The sequence below is a fragment of the Setaria viridis genome, chromosome 9 (assembly GCF_005286985.2).
Source record: "Setaria viridis chromosome 9, Setaria_viridis_v4.0, whole genome shotgun sequence".
NCBI lineage: Eukaryota > Viridiplantae > Streptophyta > Magnoliopsida > Poales > Poaceae > Setaria > Setaria viridis.
In genome coordinates this window covers 18,880,774-18,898,613 of record NC_048271.2, presented here as the reverse complement: position 1 = coordinate 18,898,613, position 17,840 = coordinate 18,880,774, and the positions used below count along the sequence as shown (strand labels likewise).

Sequence of the window (17,840 nt, the reverse complement as noted above, 5' to 3'; positions counted from 1 at the left end):
AAGCAGATGATTGTGAAGGATGTGGAGGGTGTTTGTCTAATTCATGATCATCAGAAAGGCATTCTACAAGCAATCGAAGACTTACAGAATGGCAGTGTGGAGCGTTTTAGGTGGCCCTATGGCTGGACTTGAAGAGTAGATGGTGCATGAGGCATATGGGGAAAACTTCCATAGTCAATTCACAAACAAGACCCTTATGAAAATATTTAAACGGCTATATACCCAAAATCAGGAGAGGAAATTCAAATCTAAGAAACTTGATGAGCTTACAAAAAAACAATCCGAAGAACTAGGCAAGAGACCGGTAAACAGCGAGGCCGACCACCTTGTGTCTCTAGAGGACGTCGGACTGGATGGTCCAAATGTTAGGCGAAGATAGGGTAGGTCCATGAAGACATTCTCAAAGTGGATTGAGAATGAGCTGAAGGAAAAGTAGGCATTACTCTATGACGAGGGAGGTGCTAGGTAGGGTATAATGACTACAAACCTAGCTGAGGTGTACAACTGAGTCCTGCGTGGTGTTAGGAGACTGCCCCTTGTTGGTATCATGGAATTCTTCTTATACCGCACCATGAAGTACTTCAGGGAACGGTACGCGGTGCCAAATAACTCAATAGCTGATAATCATAAAATTTATGGATGCAAGATTACATTGTACATGGAGGAGGCAATCAAAAAGGCTCATAAGCATCGTATTAATGAAGTGGGTGCCATTGAACGCTGATTTGAGGTTGTTTGCAGGGCAAAGGTCGATTGGGGGGGAGACGTGAGAAGCACACACAGGAGTGCATCCTTACCAATGAAGGGTGAGTTTGCTCATGCCAGAAGCCACGACTGCTTCACAAGCCTTGCACCCATGTCATTACAACATGCATTGAGGCAGGGGGACTTCAGGCTCGTCGGTTCGTACCACATTACTTCCTGAAGGAAAGTATATGGTACACTCGGAGGAATGAGATTTATGGATATCGTTTAATAGAAAACTTCATAAATAATCCTGGTAATGCCGCGCATTACATTCCTGACCTTGATCCAGAAATGTTCCAAGGGGTCGAGTGACACAAAAACAGACGCATCCAGAACAACATGGATCAATCTGAAGCTGGTCCGAATGTCCGCCTCTGCTCCAAGTGCCATGAAACAGGTCACATGTACAAGAATTTCCCTGCAACGACATATGGAGGCGGGAGTAACCAAGTTGGACCATTTCATTTATGAACTCCTATATTTTGTCAACTTAGTCATATGTAATTTAATTCGTCAAGTTTGTTCTATGTCGAGAGAGTCCTGTAATTCTTAGATTGTGGAATGTAACCTAAGTTGTAGTAGTAAGACATTGTAATAATTTCATATCCTGTACTATTTCATTTATGCTATTTTTCGAATATGCTATGTCTAGTATATTCTATTTGATTTATTTAGTGTTTGAAATAACTGATATGTGTTGCAACTTTTATTATTTCGTTGTGTACTAATATTAGACGTGTTGCAGGTATGGCACAGAAGGCTGGAGAGGGGTATCAGACCTCCAAGTTGCTCGACCCTTTCGTGGATGCCGCTCACAGGTCGTTCATGTCAGCCGTACGGGGTGCCAACCTCGGCACGCTTCGTGCACGTGTCCCACTTTTGACAATGCTGATCGACGCTTGGTGGATTTCGAGGTACATTTCACTTAGTTAGCTCAATTTCAAGTTCTAAAGTTGCGTTCTTTTAACTAATAAATGATATGCATGGTACAAGTTACACACTGCGGAGCTCCTCCCTCTAGCAAGGTTGGTTGAGGGAGACATGATGGACACCAGAGTGAAGCGCGCAGAGAAGTCGACACGTTTCCACTTCGACATGTCACTCCGAGCAGCTCTTCTTGACCGTTGGTGGCCTGAGACTCACACGTTCCACCTCACAGTGGGTGATATGGCCCTGACACTTGAGGACGTGTCATTCCTTCTTGGACTTCCTTGTGTCAGTAGGGCCGTTGGCGCGGAGGACGTGCGAGTTAGCTGGCGTGAGGAGCTTTTGGCCCGATTTGCCCACGTCCCGCGGAATGATCGAGCCGAGCCGTACTGCACCTCAGCTCCACACACGAACCCACAAAGAAGTGGCTCATGCAATTCAGTGTGAGCACTTATTTACCTGTCCTTTCATATCGTTATCGCTAAGTTTTGTGAATGTGTGAACTAATTTGTATTGTTGTGCAGGCCGACTACATGAGAGCCGACGCCGACGACGCCATAGTTGCGCGGTACTTGAAGGCGTATTTGCTGTGGCTCTTTAGGTAGATCATGTTCTGCATGTCCCAGGGGAACTCGGTACCTAAGCACCTACTTTCTTACGCGAGGGCCATAGCGGAGTCCCCGTTGGATGAGGAACCACAGTACAGCTGGGGTTCAACTGTATTGGCGGCGACCTATAGGGGGCTTTGCACGGGCTGCTGCAAGGTCAACTCGATGGAGCCCATCTTCGTTGGTTGCCTGTTGCTTCTTCAGCATTGGTCGTACGAGCGCTTCCCGATAGGTCGGCCACTCATTAACGTGGCCCCTTACTCGGAGTTGGCTTTCAACCACGACGACGTTGACAGATCCATGATGGGGTCATTGTGGTGCTTGAGAAAGGTACGATACTCCACCTACAATTACTTTCCGTACTTAATTCATATGTTGCATCCATTCAAATTTCGATTACTAACCCTATTTTGTGAAATATTTTTTTAGGGTCGTGGGTTGAAGTTTAGATGAAGAAGTCGTACCCAGACTTTGTCGGTCAGTTCGACGCTTTTGTTGACACCGACGTGAGGTGGACACCCTACACCCCAGCAGACATCCATGCTCGTGCCCCGTATGGGCTATCTTCGTTGTGCCTTCGAGACCGGGAGTACTGGATGATGAAGAGGCCACTGGTGTATGACATCCACGTCTAGGATTACGCGGTACACCGTGTGATGAGGCAGTTCCACCGGTACCAGGACTCCCCACTTTCTGTTACTCACATCATCTCGGCCGACGTTCACAGGTATACCCCATCTAATCAATTTCAGTCTAATAAAGATTTTGCGTTACTCTAACCCGTTTGCACGATGCAAATGTTAGGTGGACCCATCAGGGTGGTGCTGGGCAAGCGACACAGTGGGGTCCGAGATGGTTCCGTACGTCGAGATGTGGGCGGCTGCTTTGGAGGACTTGGTGCACGAGGACCGTCTACACTCCGACGACACTTTTGCAACGTACCTATAGTGGTACTTGCCAAGGAAACACGCGTCATGCACATTCCCAGGCAGGCACCGACGAAGACCGCACCTCTGACGTAGACCTACCCACGTTCCAGGGATGTGAACTTCGACATCACGATATGCTTCTGCATCATTTGCTACTCAAACCGCTTTGGATTATGTTGCACTTTATACGGAATGTGGTGTGCCTAACTTGAACTATGTCATTGGTAACAGTACGATGTTATTGCAGAGGTGCAGGCGACGATGAAGTCCAGCATGGAGCACTGCTAGACCATGTCTCCGCAGGAGCATGAGTCCACGTACAAGAGGATAGAGCGCTTGTGTAGTAGGTTCATGAGGGCCATCAGCTGTTGTGGTGGTCACGCCGATGTTGTACTTCCACCACGGGCTGCCTACCCCGAGTCGTCTTCAGCAGCACCTACAAAGCACCCCGGTTCATCTTCAGCACCACCTATGCAGCACCCCGGTTCGTTTTCTCCTGCACCCACTCATCCGGCGTACCCCGGGACGTCTTGTGCACCACACTCACATGCAGCCCCCCTAGGGCGTCGACTACTCCACGTGCACTATCTTGCGCAGCTGCTGCAGCAGGTCCTTCCACTTACGCACCGGTTTCGCAGTATGTGACCCCCACAGGTATGTGTTTGTTACTTTATCATTTTCCATTGATCAATTATTCTCCAATTGCTCGTACTAACTTATAATTTTTTCACACAACTCCGCACCAGTACCGAGGATATAGTGCAGCAGGACCATCTTCAGCTCGACTCCGTGTGGACAACTTCAGTGCATCATCAATACATGCTTTCTATTTCATTATAAATACAGAACGAAATTGATAAAAACACTTCTTGGTTCGAGAACAGCGTACACAGGCCGCGGAGGGACCGATGAGGAGTCTGTAGAGGAGGAGATCCAGATGACGAGTTCAGCATGGGTGGACTCCTTTTTTAGCTACGGTGCTGAGGAGATAGGTCCTTTGCAGTTGGGTGACACGCCCGTGCCTCAGACACAGGGCTACACCCAGGACTTCGCAACACCAACTGCAGCCGCACCAAGACATCCACCTCATGAGGTTGCCCCTCCGAAGCCCTTCACGTACAACTAGTTCCAGACCAAAGTAGCGCAACGGGCAACGAGACATGATCGTTGTGCTCCTCGTTACAAGTGAGGACGCATTTAGTCCATAGGACCTCCTTTATCTTTTGTAGGCTAGTGCAGAGACTTTGATAGCTAGACCGATGCAAGCTATGATGTCCATGAATGTCCTTTTCCATTTAGCATTATGGACATGGTCCATGGACCATGTTAGTAGTGTTCTATATATGAGACGTTCAGGCAACATTCAAACGCACTACTAACACTTTGCAACATGAATCCACCATTTGTAGTGAGATTGCGTCTCCTTATAAGAAATGTCGTCGTGGAGGGAGGAGCAAAATGGGGTTCCACCATGAAATGAGTGCCCCAAATACCACTGCGGCTTCCGTGCGTGATTGCAAGTATGGGAGGATCACATATCTAGGGGGAAGAAGGGGGTGTAGGTATTTCAAGTGTCCTGACATTGACAATGATATCAAGGTTAGTCTGGTCATAAACATTTTAAATATGTTTGCTACATACCGGTACCTTGAACTAATCAGGAATAAACATGCAGGCATGCACATTTATGGAATGGATCGACACTAGGCCTTTAGGGTAGGTGCCCATAATCCCAGTGGTGCTAGAGACTAAATCCCAATACTATGCTAGGCTGGAAGCGGCTCGAGACGTGGCACGTGCTGGTCGGCTCGAGCAAGAGTGACGCATCCGCCAACAACAGATCCATTTGAATGGTAAGGAAGATGAACTGCAGAGGCGGCGTGACCAGTTAGGTGCTCGAGAGGTAGCACTGAATCGACAAGAGGAAGAATTCAAAGCTCGTCAAGCGCAACTCGTCCTGGAAGAAGAGCGACAAAAGAAGATGAAGAAGCAGGAGGCAGAATGTTCCTCCAAAACAACGAGGAAGGGGAAACTTCCCCGGTTCACCTAGTAGAACATTAGTTGTGCTCCACCAATTTACATTACCTAAGGCATTTTATCCTAGGGAAGGTGCTCTTTAGGTTCGTCATGTTGGGCGTCTCGGATGCCATTGTACTGTTGTTTGTACTGTGATAACATTTCGTCTCCATGCTTCGAGTACTCGGATTCCACACTATTCCCATTATACTACTCTACTGCTAGTACAGTACTCAAATAGTGCTAAACCACTGTTAACGTGAACTCTTATTGAAAAGCCTACACTATAGACTGCAAGGACCCTAAACGTGAGCCTCCTTAGGCAGATGTGACTCGACACTGAGCCATACGTCTCTGCACCTGCAAAGCCTATATCTAGCCTTTTTCAGGATGATTGAATACGACGGGGTACTGAGCACATGGGGGCGCACTGCATCTCCATCTCAACACTCCTTATATTGGACCTCCCTCTCCCGTATCCTTCCATACCATTGAGCAAGAGGAAGAACAACGACTTCCGCAAGAGGGAGGCGTCGTGGGAGGAGGGGATGCTCCTATTCCCACCATCACTTGGTCAAGTTCTTTTGGCCCAACGGAGTATGAGGCACCCCTTGACGACTTCCCTCTTGAAGACAGGGCTAACTACGTCCATCCAAACTCCCTTAGGCCTTATGACAACCGCCATGATGCGTGCCAATGTGTCACCATGGTGTGGCTTGTGTTGTCTACCTGTTTGATGGCTACGGTGATGGAAGTCGGCGTTTCTTTCGATGCCTGTATGGCTTAGTGAGTCAAGTTATTACTTCTGTACTCTTCCTAAGCTTTTCGTGCTACAAACTAGCATCACATTCAGTCTTATCTCGATGAAGGAAACTGCCGCTATACGAAGTGGGTCGATCCACCACTTCCTGAGCCAACCCAAGAGTACATCCACAACCTCAAGTGCAAGATCTTTGACCTCGAGCGTAAGGTCGAGGATCTTCAAACCGAAGTTGATGCAAATCCTTGGGCAGTTAACATCGCAGGTGATTTGATTTGTACCGATCCATGGTGCAAGTGCCCCTACCACCACAACAAGGATCGTCCCACATCTCCGCCATCCTCTGGGGGTGCTGGCTACTATGGAGCTGGGCCCTCCCAGCTCTCGTAAAGTCAGTTCTACTAGAAAGTAGACATGACTCTATCCCCAGCTATTTCAATTATCTAAGGCATGCTAGGTTTAGCAAACAACACTTATTTAGGATAGCATCTGTGTCGCACATACCACTGCAATCTACAATTAATTGTTCACCCTAGAGTCGTTGTTGTTCGGATATTGTGCACGAATTTCATTTCTATCGTTGTAATTTTGCTGGAGACAGCTATGTATCTAATGGTCTGGAGTTAATTCATTTTCATTTATTCCTCAAAGCTTTCTACCTCTCTCGAATTACGAAGTTTCATATTGCAACCAAAAGTGACATATATGAATATTTAGTGCTTCCAATGTAACTATATATTTTTTTAATATCAGACAAAATTACACAAAAATAAAATAATAAAAAAACCTAAGTTATGACCGGTTCAAACGGAACCGGCTATAGCTGCCAACCCGCTAGAGGGCCCTTTCAATCGACGGTAACAAGCTACCGCTTCAAACGGTACTACCTGCGTCCACCACGATACACCGCTCCAACCGCCGTTTTAAATGGCGATGTTTGATCCGGCGGCAGAAGGTTATTTCTGCAAATTTTTGGATCACCTATTTATTTCTGCAAATACGTAAAATAAAAAATAAAAAAATAAAAAAATTCCTGCCGGACCGAACCAACCAACCACACCAAGAGCTATGAGGCGGGCAGCGTCGATGCTGTTCAGGTCTGCCCCCTCTCCAAGAAGCCTCTCAGAATTGCAAGAAGGCCAGAAAAGCAGGAGTCAGTCTCCTCTTTTGGCCACGCGCTCCGCGCTGCGCTTCTCCTCCCTCGATCCCTCCATGCTCTGTGCCTCTGCGAAATCCTCTTGCCGAGCAGGTACTGCGAGGCCAGTGGGTCCCTGGTCAGCGACGCCGTTGGCGTGTCCTTCCCGGTGAGTCCTGTCCGTCTCTGTTCTGATTGCCTGCTCTGTCCTCTGCGTACGTATGCCAGCAACCTGTTTGCTGTATTGCCCGAGCAAAAGAAAGCGTTCATGAAACGGGGAAAGAAATAACGATTTTCTAGCAGTAGCGAGTAGCAAGTGCGCACAATGTGGAAGCGTGTTTGGTGATTGGCTGCAAACCAAACCTAAGAATCAGTGGATGTTCAGGTCCTTGTATTTGTCAGACTGCAAAGTGGAATTCATTTCAGCAGGTTCAGGTCTTTCATAGTAATTCCAGATCCAATGGGGAATTGAATTTAGCCCTTGTTTAGTTCACCTCCAACTCCCAACTTTGGCACTATGCAAAAAGAAGATTTCCCATCACATCAAACTTGCGATACATGCATGGAGTACAAAATGTAGACGAAATTAAAACTAATTGCACAGTTTTGTTGTACTTTGCGAGACGAATCTTTTGAGCCTAATTAGTCAATGTTTGGACAATAATTCACAAATACAAACGAAACGCTACAGTGTGCTACAGTGCTGTAACAGTAATTTGGCACCTCCAAACTTTGGCAACTAAACAAGGCCTATAGTGCTTATATGTATAAGCTTTCCAGAACCAAGTGTTACTGCTAAATATCTGCATGGATCGAGGCATGCTTATTGTGGTTCTTGGGATAAAATAGATAATTAGGGAGTGTGGCAAATCAGATGATCATAGTGCACACACCAAGCGGCACAAAAACTGATAAATGATTTGAGTTAGCTTTTGGACGCTTAGACAGAAACTTGAACCGTGCAACTGCTGGAATCTATGAAAGTGTATCTTCTGAACATTCCATATCCTCTCTTATTGCATGAGTCATGTATCTTGCACCCCTCTTTAACTTTATAACATCTAGTCCTATCTCTAGTGATTTTATTGATAATTTTTCCTGAACTCTTATTTTATGCTCATGCTGATTCTAGATAGAAGATGGGATTCCTTCCCTTGTTCCAAAAGATGGGAAGTTTCTTGAGGACGACCCAGGAGAAATCAGAACAAGAGCCCATCCCTAGGGATTCTTCTTGCTGAGTCAGACAATCCAATCGTTCTGTAGCAAGAAGACATCGTTGGCTGTAATACTGAGATATTGCTCCCTTCCAATTACTGCTTGTTAATAAATCATCGACTTCTTTTGCCTTGCTCAATGTAATGAAGTGGATACATGATTGCTGTCGTTCAGTTGAAAAGGCTAATACTGTTTCATCTTGAATAACATTAGTGCAAACGAGTTTTGGGAAAAGGTTGTTTCTTGTTTGGCCTCCATTTAGTTTGAAATTGCCTATTATCTTATCTCAATAGTTAGGAGTTAAACGGAGTCACCGTGTTCGTTCTCAAGGGTTAGAAATTATATTACCACATTTTTTTGATAAAATTATGTTACCACATTAAGCTTCCTTTTGGAACAAAAGAAAAACAGGAATCCTATAGAAAACTTCCTTAGGAAGCTCTTTGAAACCTCGGATTGAGTTACTACAAATCCTATGAAATTCCTATAGAATAGCTTGTTCCATGGAGATTTTTAGAGAAATTCTACCAAAAGGTTAGAACCTCATGGAAAGTTTCCTACGTTGGAACTCTCTCTTATAAATTTCTATATTTTTCCCGTGCTCCATCCAAACGTTCATTCATGCAGTTTCATGTGTTCTTTTAACCGAGGTGTAAGCGCGTTCTATTCCTATATTTTTTCTATTCATGCATTTCTAGAATCTTGAGCTCCAAAGAAGGAATATAAAGGGAAAATAAATGAACCTCCACCCTAGATTGTTTGTTATGATCCTGTAACGACCTATCTTTTTTTTTTGAAAGGCACATATCTTTGGTTTTGGTTTTAATAAATAATCACAAAGGAAAACACAGTACAGAACCGTGCGGCTGCATTTGGTCTGGATGGAGGCCCGCCCCAGCCTGCCCGTGCACACCCCGCAAGCGCTCGCCGACGTGCTCCAGGAAGAGCCTCAGGTAGGGGAGCCGATCGCGCGCACCGATTGCCCTCGACCCCGCTGGCTTACATGCATACCGCGCTGGTGTTGTGAGGCCAGCGGCTAGCTCTACGATTAGCGATGCCATCAGCGTGGATTTCCCGGTGAGTCCTGGTTGCGGCACATGCATATGTGGTAATCTCACGTGCTATCCCATCTGTACAGTTAGAGATAATTTGGAGTCGCGCACAAATAACTCTGGAGATAGAGATAGAGATAAAATCATAACACGAGTAGGTTTAAACCCAGTACAACTTGTCTTGTATATACTCCGAGTCTCTCCGTCGTACGTACTCCACGTATTATACTCCCCGAGGTCATGGCAATCAACAACACAACACATTATTAATCTTTTTCCAGAACACTATAGAATACTAGTTGGTACCAGAAAACGCAAAATAATCCAGCAGCATCTCTCCAGAACACAAGAAAGCGACCATGAATCGAATGGGGGAGGGGACAGCACGTACTACAGGCGTACGCAGCAGACGCAGGATGAGGATGGCAGGCGCGCTGCCGTGGATGGCACACATGCATGAACACATCATGCAGACCGATTGATTACTGACCTGCAGTAGTATACGTGTCTCTCTCTCTCTCTCTCTCCGGATAACACAACACAATGGTACCTCGCAAACCAATGGTGAAGAGACGATTCGGGCAGGGAGCAGATCCGGGATCCCGTGACGTCGACACGGCACGGGCAGGCACCTGGGAGCACCGGCCGGGAGGTCAGAGCGCGGCCGCGCTCGCTGAAGAAGTTGCGTAGCCCACAGCCAGGCTGGGCCTGGGCTATACAGGTCAGGTCGGCCCCGAACGCGGCGTCGGGCAGGCTGGGCCTGGCTATTTTTCGTTTTCTTTTTGCGAAAAGTTGATCCGATTTTTATTTTTTTGCTAAACTGTAAATTAAAAAAAATAAAAAAATCCAGGTCAGGATTTGTTAATTATGTAGCCATAAATTTGTTAATTATGTTACTCAAAGTCTAACTATCGAATCACTTTTTTTAAAAAAAAATTCTATATTGGTTATAAACAACGATATGATATGAACGGCGATTCGAAAAAAAGTGGTTGACAATTGACATGGATATTTCACACTAAGTACAGATGTTTCGATCTTGAATGAACCACCTAGTCAGTTTAGGCATCAGATGTGTAAAATAATAGCTCAAAGACTTATGTGGCATCCTCAAACAAATGTAGAGGGGGATCAGTGGAGTACATTTTATCACTTTATAAGCTATCGCAATCGTCAGATGCCGGCCCACTTCCTCACTCTACCTGCTCCCTCGTCTCGCTGCGAGCCAACCACGCAAACTTGCACCTGGGCTGCTGACCTGCTGCATCGTACAACAAAGCGAATAAGCGATGCTGGCCGTGACGGTGAGCCAGGTGGTGGCGCTGCTCTCCTCGGCGCTCTGCGGCGGCGGCAGCAGCGTGGCGGCTGACACGAAGGTGGCCGGCGCCGCGGCCGACGGCGGCGAGGTCTGGGGACGACGCTGCAGCGTCAACGACCGCGCGGCGGGGTACTGCTGCGTGTGCATGTCGGCGTGCCGCGACGTGGGGGAGATCCGGAGGCTGCCGTGCGGGCACGCGTTCCACCGGGACTGCGTCGAACGCTGGCTGGCGCGCTGCCGGCGGCGGACGTGCCCGCTCTGCCGCACGCACGTCGGCGGCGGCGCATTGGGTTTGGTCACCGAGGAGCAGCAGCATGAGCTCAGCGACGACCTCGTCATCTGGTTCTCTTCGCTCTTCATCGCCGGCTTGTAGAGGACCGGCCGACGGCCGTAGGTTAGTTAAGCTAGCAAATGTACCTTTCTGCCTGCACGCGTATAATGAATAAATATACGTGCACGGATCAGATTAGGACCGTTCGTGTTTCGTTAGCTTTTCTTTAATTTCTTTGTTGCCTGGCTGCTGTCGCTTCTTACTTAGCTTCTGTAGAAGCTTTGATAGAAAGTCTTCCATGATAGAAGCCACTTGGCACCATGATAGAAGCCACTAGGCACCATGATTGGCCGAAGTTGGAAAAGTGGTGGATTCTTTCTAATTTCTCGTAAAGTTTAAATGGTATCCTTAAAATTTTGAAGAAATGCGTTAAGTTAAATACCAGGTAAATATATGTCAAATCCTTCCCATACCTTTGGGGTTTTGGATTGCTTGTCCATCCTAACAATCTTTGGTGCTCATGCCTTATTCACAATCCAACTCAGCCCTATCTATTTTTAGTTCAAAATAATATAATATTATGATCCGATTAAGCCCGATTCTTAACCACCCCTTGCATACCCAAACTTTGTTTGATGTCCGGACCAAGCACAGAAGATGGGCTACTTCTTGATATTTGATGGGCCATTTGAGCTATCTGAACCCAACTGAGCCCAACACGACGAAGCAGCAGAACTGGGCCGGATCTGGCCCGCCCCAGATAACGCGGTTGCTTTCAGCGGCGGGCCGGCAGCCACCGAGTTCAATCAACCACCATTGTCCGAGGGGAATGCGGCGGACGGCGGCATTACTGTCGAGCCACGGCGGCGCCGGCGGCCGCAGCATCCCGCAGGCGCTCGCCGCTGTGCTCGTCTGCCCCCTCTCCAAGAAGCCTCTCAGGTAGGAGTCAAAGCGGCTTCCATCTCCTCTTTCGCCGCGGCGCTCGCGCGCAGCGATTGCCCTCGATCCCGTCCTGCGTACTTAGCCGTGTGCCGCATGCTGATGCACAGGTACTGCGAGGCCAGCGGTTCTCTGGTCAGCGACGCCGTCGGTGTCTCTTTCCCGGTGAGTTTCTGTCGTTCCTAAGCTATTCTCGTGCGACATTCATGTGTGCCGGCAACCTGTTTGTTGTATTGACCTAGTGGAAAAATGTCAAAGAAAGGGAAACTGGGATCTGATCTAGTAGAGCAACGATCATGAATTGCAACCCAAAAGTTTTCAGGATTATGTAGAGCAAGTTGGAATAACTCAAATAGATGTTTTCGGCCCTGTATGTCATTTTTATGTACTACCTCTATCCCAAATTACTATTTGTTTTGGCTTTTCTAGATGCATAACTTTTGCTATGTACCTAGACATAATATATATCTAGGTGCATAACAAAAGATATGTATCTAGAAAAGTCAAAATGAATAGTAATTTGGGATGGAGGGAGTAGATCTTAACAGGATTAGTTATTTAGGTCATGCATACTTTCAAAGAAGTTTCAGAACAAATTGAGATTGGAACTTTTTTTTTTTGAGATCAATTGAGATTGGAACTTAGTACTCATATATGGATAATTATTTCAGAACCAACTTTACTGCTAGCATATTGCATATGTGAGTGTTGATGTGAGTTGTGGTGGGGGCAAATTAGATAGGGAGGGTGGAGAAGGAAATGATAAAAGTGGTCACCAAATGGCTTACAACCAACTGATCACATTTGGAGAAGGGGAAACTGATACTTGATTTGTGTTAGCTTTTGGATGCACAGAAGGTAGGCGCTTGAACCTATGCAACCGCACGAATATATAAACATGCTATCTGTTCGAACATTTCAGTTATTCTCCTTGCACGAACCATACGGCCGTTTAACTCATCACCTCCTTTTGTGATCAGTTGCTCCTGTCCCTGCTGTGGTTCCATCCACCGTTTTCTCTAACTCATGTTGTGTGCTGAACTGCTGATGTTGACTACAGGTAGTCGATGGAATCCCTTGTCTTGTACCAAAAGATGGAAGGTTGCTCGATGACCACCAAGAGAAATCAGAACAAGATTCAAGCACTGGGGATTCTTCTGGTTGAATTCTTGTTTATGGCAACAGTCAACGAAATCATTACACAGTAGCAACATATCATCGGTAATAAAACCAGAACTCTTGCTCTCCCAGATTGGTGCTTGTTGTAAACCATCATTGCACTGCTGATGCGGCACCCACTTTATTTCCCTACGAAATGAAAGCGGTTACATCACATGATTTCTGTTGTTTTGTCTTCAACAACAGCAATGAGCAAAATGAAATTGTCAAACAACACCCTTTCCGCTTCATTCTCATTTCTGCTGGAGTAACTATATACAGAGCTTGATACTCTGGTTCCCAAAGCTGTCATGTCCTGCGATTAGCGATTATCTAAACCTGCCAAAACATGTTTCTGATCTTAGCTAGTCGACAGGCCCCTTTTTTTGGTGGGTGTGGGTGTGGGCCTGTGGGGTGGGATTCCCTGGAACCAGCCACTGATATTGTATCGCTTAATAAAAGAAATAAAGTGAACAAGGAAAGGTGCTTTGTCAGGCAAAAGAGAAGGCTAAAGATAGGATTACCATCCATAGAATTGCTGGTACCAGAAAACGCAAAAGAAATCTAGCATTTGTCCGGACGTCAATCCAGAAAGGAATGATGGGATTGAATAATGTCGGGCGACATAGCTGGTAGGAGTAGGACTGGAGTGTGTTGTATGTACACGCAGCCTTGCACGTCATGCACTGGTCCAATCTGGTTACATGCCGAGATGCCACACGCAATTGTACAAAAAAAGAGACCCCGAATTGAAAGGCCATGTGTTATGTGTAGACTGATGACTGATGCAGCAATTAACCTGATGTCTAAGCCTCCGCATAATATAACGATGTGTAGACTGATGACTGATGTGGCAATTAACCCGATAGATGTCTAAGCCTCTGGTGCATAATAATGGAACTGCAGTCAGTACGTACCTCAAATTAAACCAGGTGTAAAGATGTGAATTCGATCCATGGACACACACGGCAACGGGACGTTGACGCGCCACGGGCAGGGCTATGGCTGTGTCCGGCGAGCGGCGGCGACCGACGGCTCACCTCCACCAGCACTGTGCACAGTGAGGATCCCTATAGCTCTCCGTCCGTCCGGCCGGCCGGCCGGTCAGTGTACCTAACATAATCACGCAGTCATCGCTCACTCATTTTCTCCCCGGTTCCTTGCAGGTCACTGAAGTTGCGTAGCCATGGGAAAGCCTTATGTGCTGATGAAGCAACAGGCTAGCTAGGTCAGGTCAGCCAACACATCCGCTTGGCTGCAGCCGGCATGGCCGGATGTACTGGATGTACAGTACTGCAATCCAAAACCCAGTTGAGTTTGTTGATTGAATAATTGTGCTGGTCATTTACGATGCTTCAAGGTGCGAAAGTGGGGTGTCGCTTTTCCGCATCCAAAGCGTCAACGGGCCTAGGCTCGTCGCCTCTTCGATCCTGACCGTCCAAGCTCAACATCAGGTGGATTTTCGCTACGCATTAGCGCGTTGCCCATCGGATGGCCACTTGACGACGAGCTCTGCTCGAGTGCCTTCACCTTCAGTTAGGTCTTTTGTACCTCGTGGAAGCTGAAAACTCGAGTGGGATCTGTACATGCGACAGTGCCCCGGTCGTTCCTCATCGCCGGACGCTTTGTGTCCAAGGAAGATTAGTTTTAGGCTTACTACATGATAGGGGGAGGTTAGACGCTGGCTGGAGCATTAGGTCCACCTTCCCTGTCCCCTTTTCTACTCGAGATCGTCCAAAATGATTCCAGACGATAGGTATCATCTTTATAAGCATCGCGATCCAGCAGCCTCAGAGATCCCTGGTCCACCCTCTCACTCACTCCCTCACTCATCACTCGCCTCGCTGCGAGCCAAGCGAAGCCTCGCGCCAGCGCTGCTGCATTTGCGGAGTAGTAAGCGATGCTGGCCGTGACGGTGAGCCAGGTGGTGACGCTGCTCTCCTCGGCCCTCTCCGGCGGTGGTGGTGCCGGCGTGGAGGTTGGGGCGAAGGCCGACGGCGAGCGGTGGCGACGCTGCGGCGGGCACGACCGCGCGGCGGGGTACTGCTGCGTGTGCATATCGGCGTGCCGCGACGGCGAGGAGATCAGGTGGCTGCCGTGCGGCCACGCCTTCCACCGGGACTGCGTCGACCGCTGGCTGGCGCGCTGCCGGCGGACGTGCCCGCTCTGCCGCCTGCACGTCGGAGGCGGCGTCGTGGGTTTGGTCGACGAGGAGCAGCACCACCAGCTCAGCGAGGACCTCGTCATCTGGTTCTCTTCCCTCTTCGTCGCCGGCTTGTAGGATTGGCCGTGGGATCGGATATGCTAGCAATGGTGTGCCTCTACCTGTAAGCGTATAAATATACGTGCACGGAGTGTAGGATCCTTCGTAGTTGGCTTCTTTAGTTGCTTTGCTGGCTGGCCTCTTTTAGATTTCTTTGTGATAAAAGCTTATTCGAAGGATAAAATTTCTTCGATCCTCCTAAAATATTTCTGTACCAACTCCTGCCAAAACCGTCCCTACTCCGTACAAACACATTTCTTTTGCACTGGAGGGCATGATTGCTCAAACGAGAAAAAGGGTAGAAAAGTCTGTTAACATATTTTATAGTCACAGGAAAAGGAAAAAAAGGAGACAAATATATAACACAAAGTTTCTAACCATTACCCGATTATTATTATTTTTAGTAAAATGCACGCGATAGGTCCATCAACTCGTGAAGGGTGTTACTTAGGCCCACAAACTCTGAAAGTGTATTTTTAGATCTATAAATTTTTTAAGTTGTGTCATTTAGATCCATACCCCTCCACGTGGGCTCCAAGCACTGACATGCCATGCTGACTCTGCATCTCCTATCTCATCTCTCTCCGTCCTCCTCCTCTCTTTCCATGGTTTTTGGTTGGGGCGTTTCATTGAGCAGCTTGTGGGCGAGAAAAGCTAGCTCGGGCTGCCTCAATTCGCGCCGCCTCTCACCGTCCAAGACGAGTCCACTGCTAAGCGGCCTCCGCAGGGCCGTCGCGTCAGTGCTGCGTGCGGGCCCCTGCGGCCCTGCGTGTCCCCCGGCAGGAACCAGGAACGCGGCGAGCACGTCGTGGTGACCGGCAACAGCCACACGGAGAGCTGCAGCAACAGCGACGAGGCCGCGATGGACGACAGCGCGGCGAGGTTGCAGTGGTTGCGCAAGGAAGCTAGGCTGGGGAGAGCACTCAGGGTGCTTGTCATCGTGTCGGAGGAGCACGACGAGAGAACGTCGTGGCGGCCGGCCGGCAACGGTGGCAGCATTGGCACGACGATCAGGAGCCTCGTGGAGAGTCCAGTCGGTGGTGCCGGAGCCGGAGGTAGGGCTGGCAGGTGACGCACGGCGATGTCCCAAATGCAACATCTAGCTAGCTAGAGCTAAGAATCGAGTCAGCGAGCAAGCAATGGAGTAGTCAATGATCAACGTCGATCACCATGTAGACGCTGGTGCTATGCTCCTGCCGCGGCGGGAGGACCTGCGACAGGTCGGGCTCGGCACGCTGCGCCAGCACGCCGCGGCTGTCACCGACGCTCATTAGGTACACGTCGGCGGCTTGGTGCCCTTCATCAGCAGATTCAGCACCACCAGCACGCACGATCCATCATCACGAGCTCCGAGCACTCCGTCGCTCGCGCCTCTGCCTCCGCCAAGAACGGCGCCTTCGTGGCTTTCAAGGCGCGGGCCAGTACGTCGAGCACCTTCTGCTCGTGCTTCCGCGCTGCTCAGCGGCCGTTGCACCGCAGTGGCGTCTGCTCGTCCGGCAAATCGTTAGAGTCAACCTCCTCCGTGAGCACGCTGTTAAGATAGCGGCGCACGGCGGTGGATTACGTGCATCCGTTCTTCCCCAGGCTTCCCGCGCGCTAACTGCACCCTCGCCGAGCTGTCGTCCGTTGTGGCCTCGCCGCTATTGCTGTTGCTCTCCGTGAGTTTCTGGTCGTCGCGCCAATGCCGCCATTGCTGGCTGCGGTCCTGATTCCTGCCGCGGGACACACAGGGCCCACACGCAGCACTGACGCGACGGCCTGGTGGAGGCCGCCGAGCTAGCTCATCTCGCCCATAGCCTGTTTGATGAATTGCCCCAGTCTAAGACCATGCGAAGAGAGAGGAAGATATAGGGAAGACGAGAGGTGATACCCAATCAGCGTGCCATGTCAGCAATTAGAGCTCATGGATCTAGATGACACACCTTAAAAAATTTATGAACCTAAAAATGCACTTTCATAGTTCCTACTCTATTTTTTTCAGTGTCACCCATTGATTTTTTTAGCTAGTTGTTTCAGTTCTTTTGTTGAATCAATTTTTGGTGTCGATGGTTGTGCTCATAATTTATTGCATTTAGTTCTGTTTTCAATAACCGATTATTTTTCTCCCCGAGTTCCTGCTAAGTGGTGGTTTTATTGTTGATTAAAATGAACATAGTGAAAAGTAAAACATAAAAATCACTCTTATAGCTCTTTAGACACTTTTGATAAAATACCAAAAAAAAAACATGGGTCATGCGTGTTAATGTTGCTGCGGACATGGGCACGCGGCCTCCTGTTTTTTGTTGGCGTGTGCAAGGTCCGCTTTCTTCCTTTTTCGGCCTGTAACACAATAGCGGTCCATTGTGGCCCAATTACGACAGCATCAGCGCACGTTGCTCACTTTTCAAGTTTTGTCACACACGTCGCCCAGGAGGGTAAGTGTGGAGGCGAAAGTTGACCCTAGGCGCCTTGGAAGTATAACCGGGTTGCTTTTGGCCCTATGATCTAATGAAGGATTTGAGC

The 17,840-nt window shown here is 48.3% G+C and overlaps 2 protein-coding genes and 1 long non-coding RNA gene across 3 annotated transcripts; 2 read left to right on the top strand and 1 right to left on the bottom strand.

Annotated features, from left to right (window-relative positions):
* The first annotated feature begins 11,758 nt into the window (after positions 1-11,758).
* Positions 11,759-13,252, top strand: LOC117836301 (uncharacterized). The gene is made up of 3 exons (XM_034715704.2): positions 11,759-11,917; positions 12,028-12,082; positions 12,978-13,252. The coding sequence occupies exons 1-3, from the start codon at positions 11,808-11,810 to the stop codon at positions 13,080-13,082; spliced, it is 270 nt and encodes an 89-aa protein (XP_034571595.1). The 5' UTR covers positions 11,759-11,807; the 3' UTR covers positions 13,083-13,252.
* LOC140221466 (uncharacterized) lies at positions 12,514-14,252 on the bottom strand. Its single transcript, XR_011897258.1, has 2 exons — positions 13,993-14,252; positions 12,514-13,225 (listed from the first exon to the last, which is right to left on the bottom strand). It is a non-coding gene; the product is annotated as an uncharacterized lncRNA (long non-coding RNA).
* Positions 14,253-14,954: 702 nt separating this feature from the next.
* LOC117836300 (uncharacterized) lies at positions 14,955-15,603 on the top strand. The gene has a single exon (XM_034715703.2). The coding sequence runs from the start codon at positions 14,976-14,978 to the stop codon at positions 15,354-15,356; it is 381 nt and encodes a 126-aa protein (XP_034571594.1). The 5' UTR covers positions 14,955-14,975; the 3' UTR covers positions 15,357-15,603.
* Positions 15,604-17,840: the final 2,237 nt, after the last annotated feature.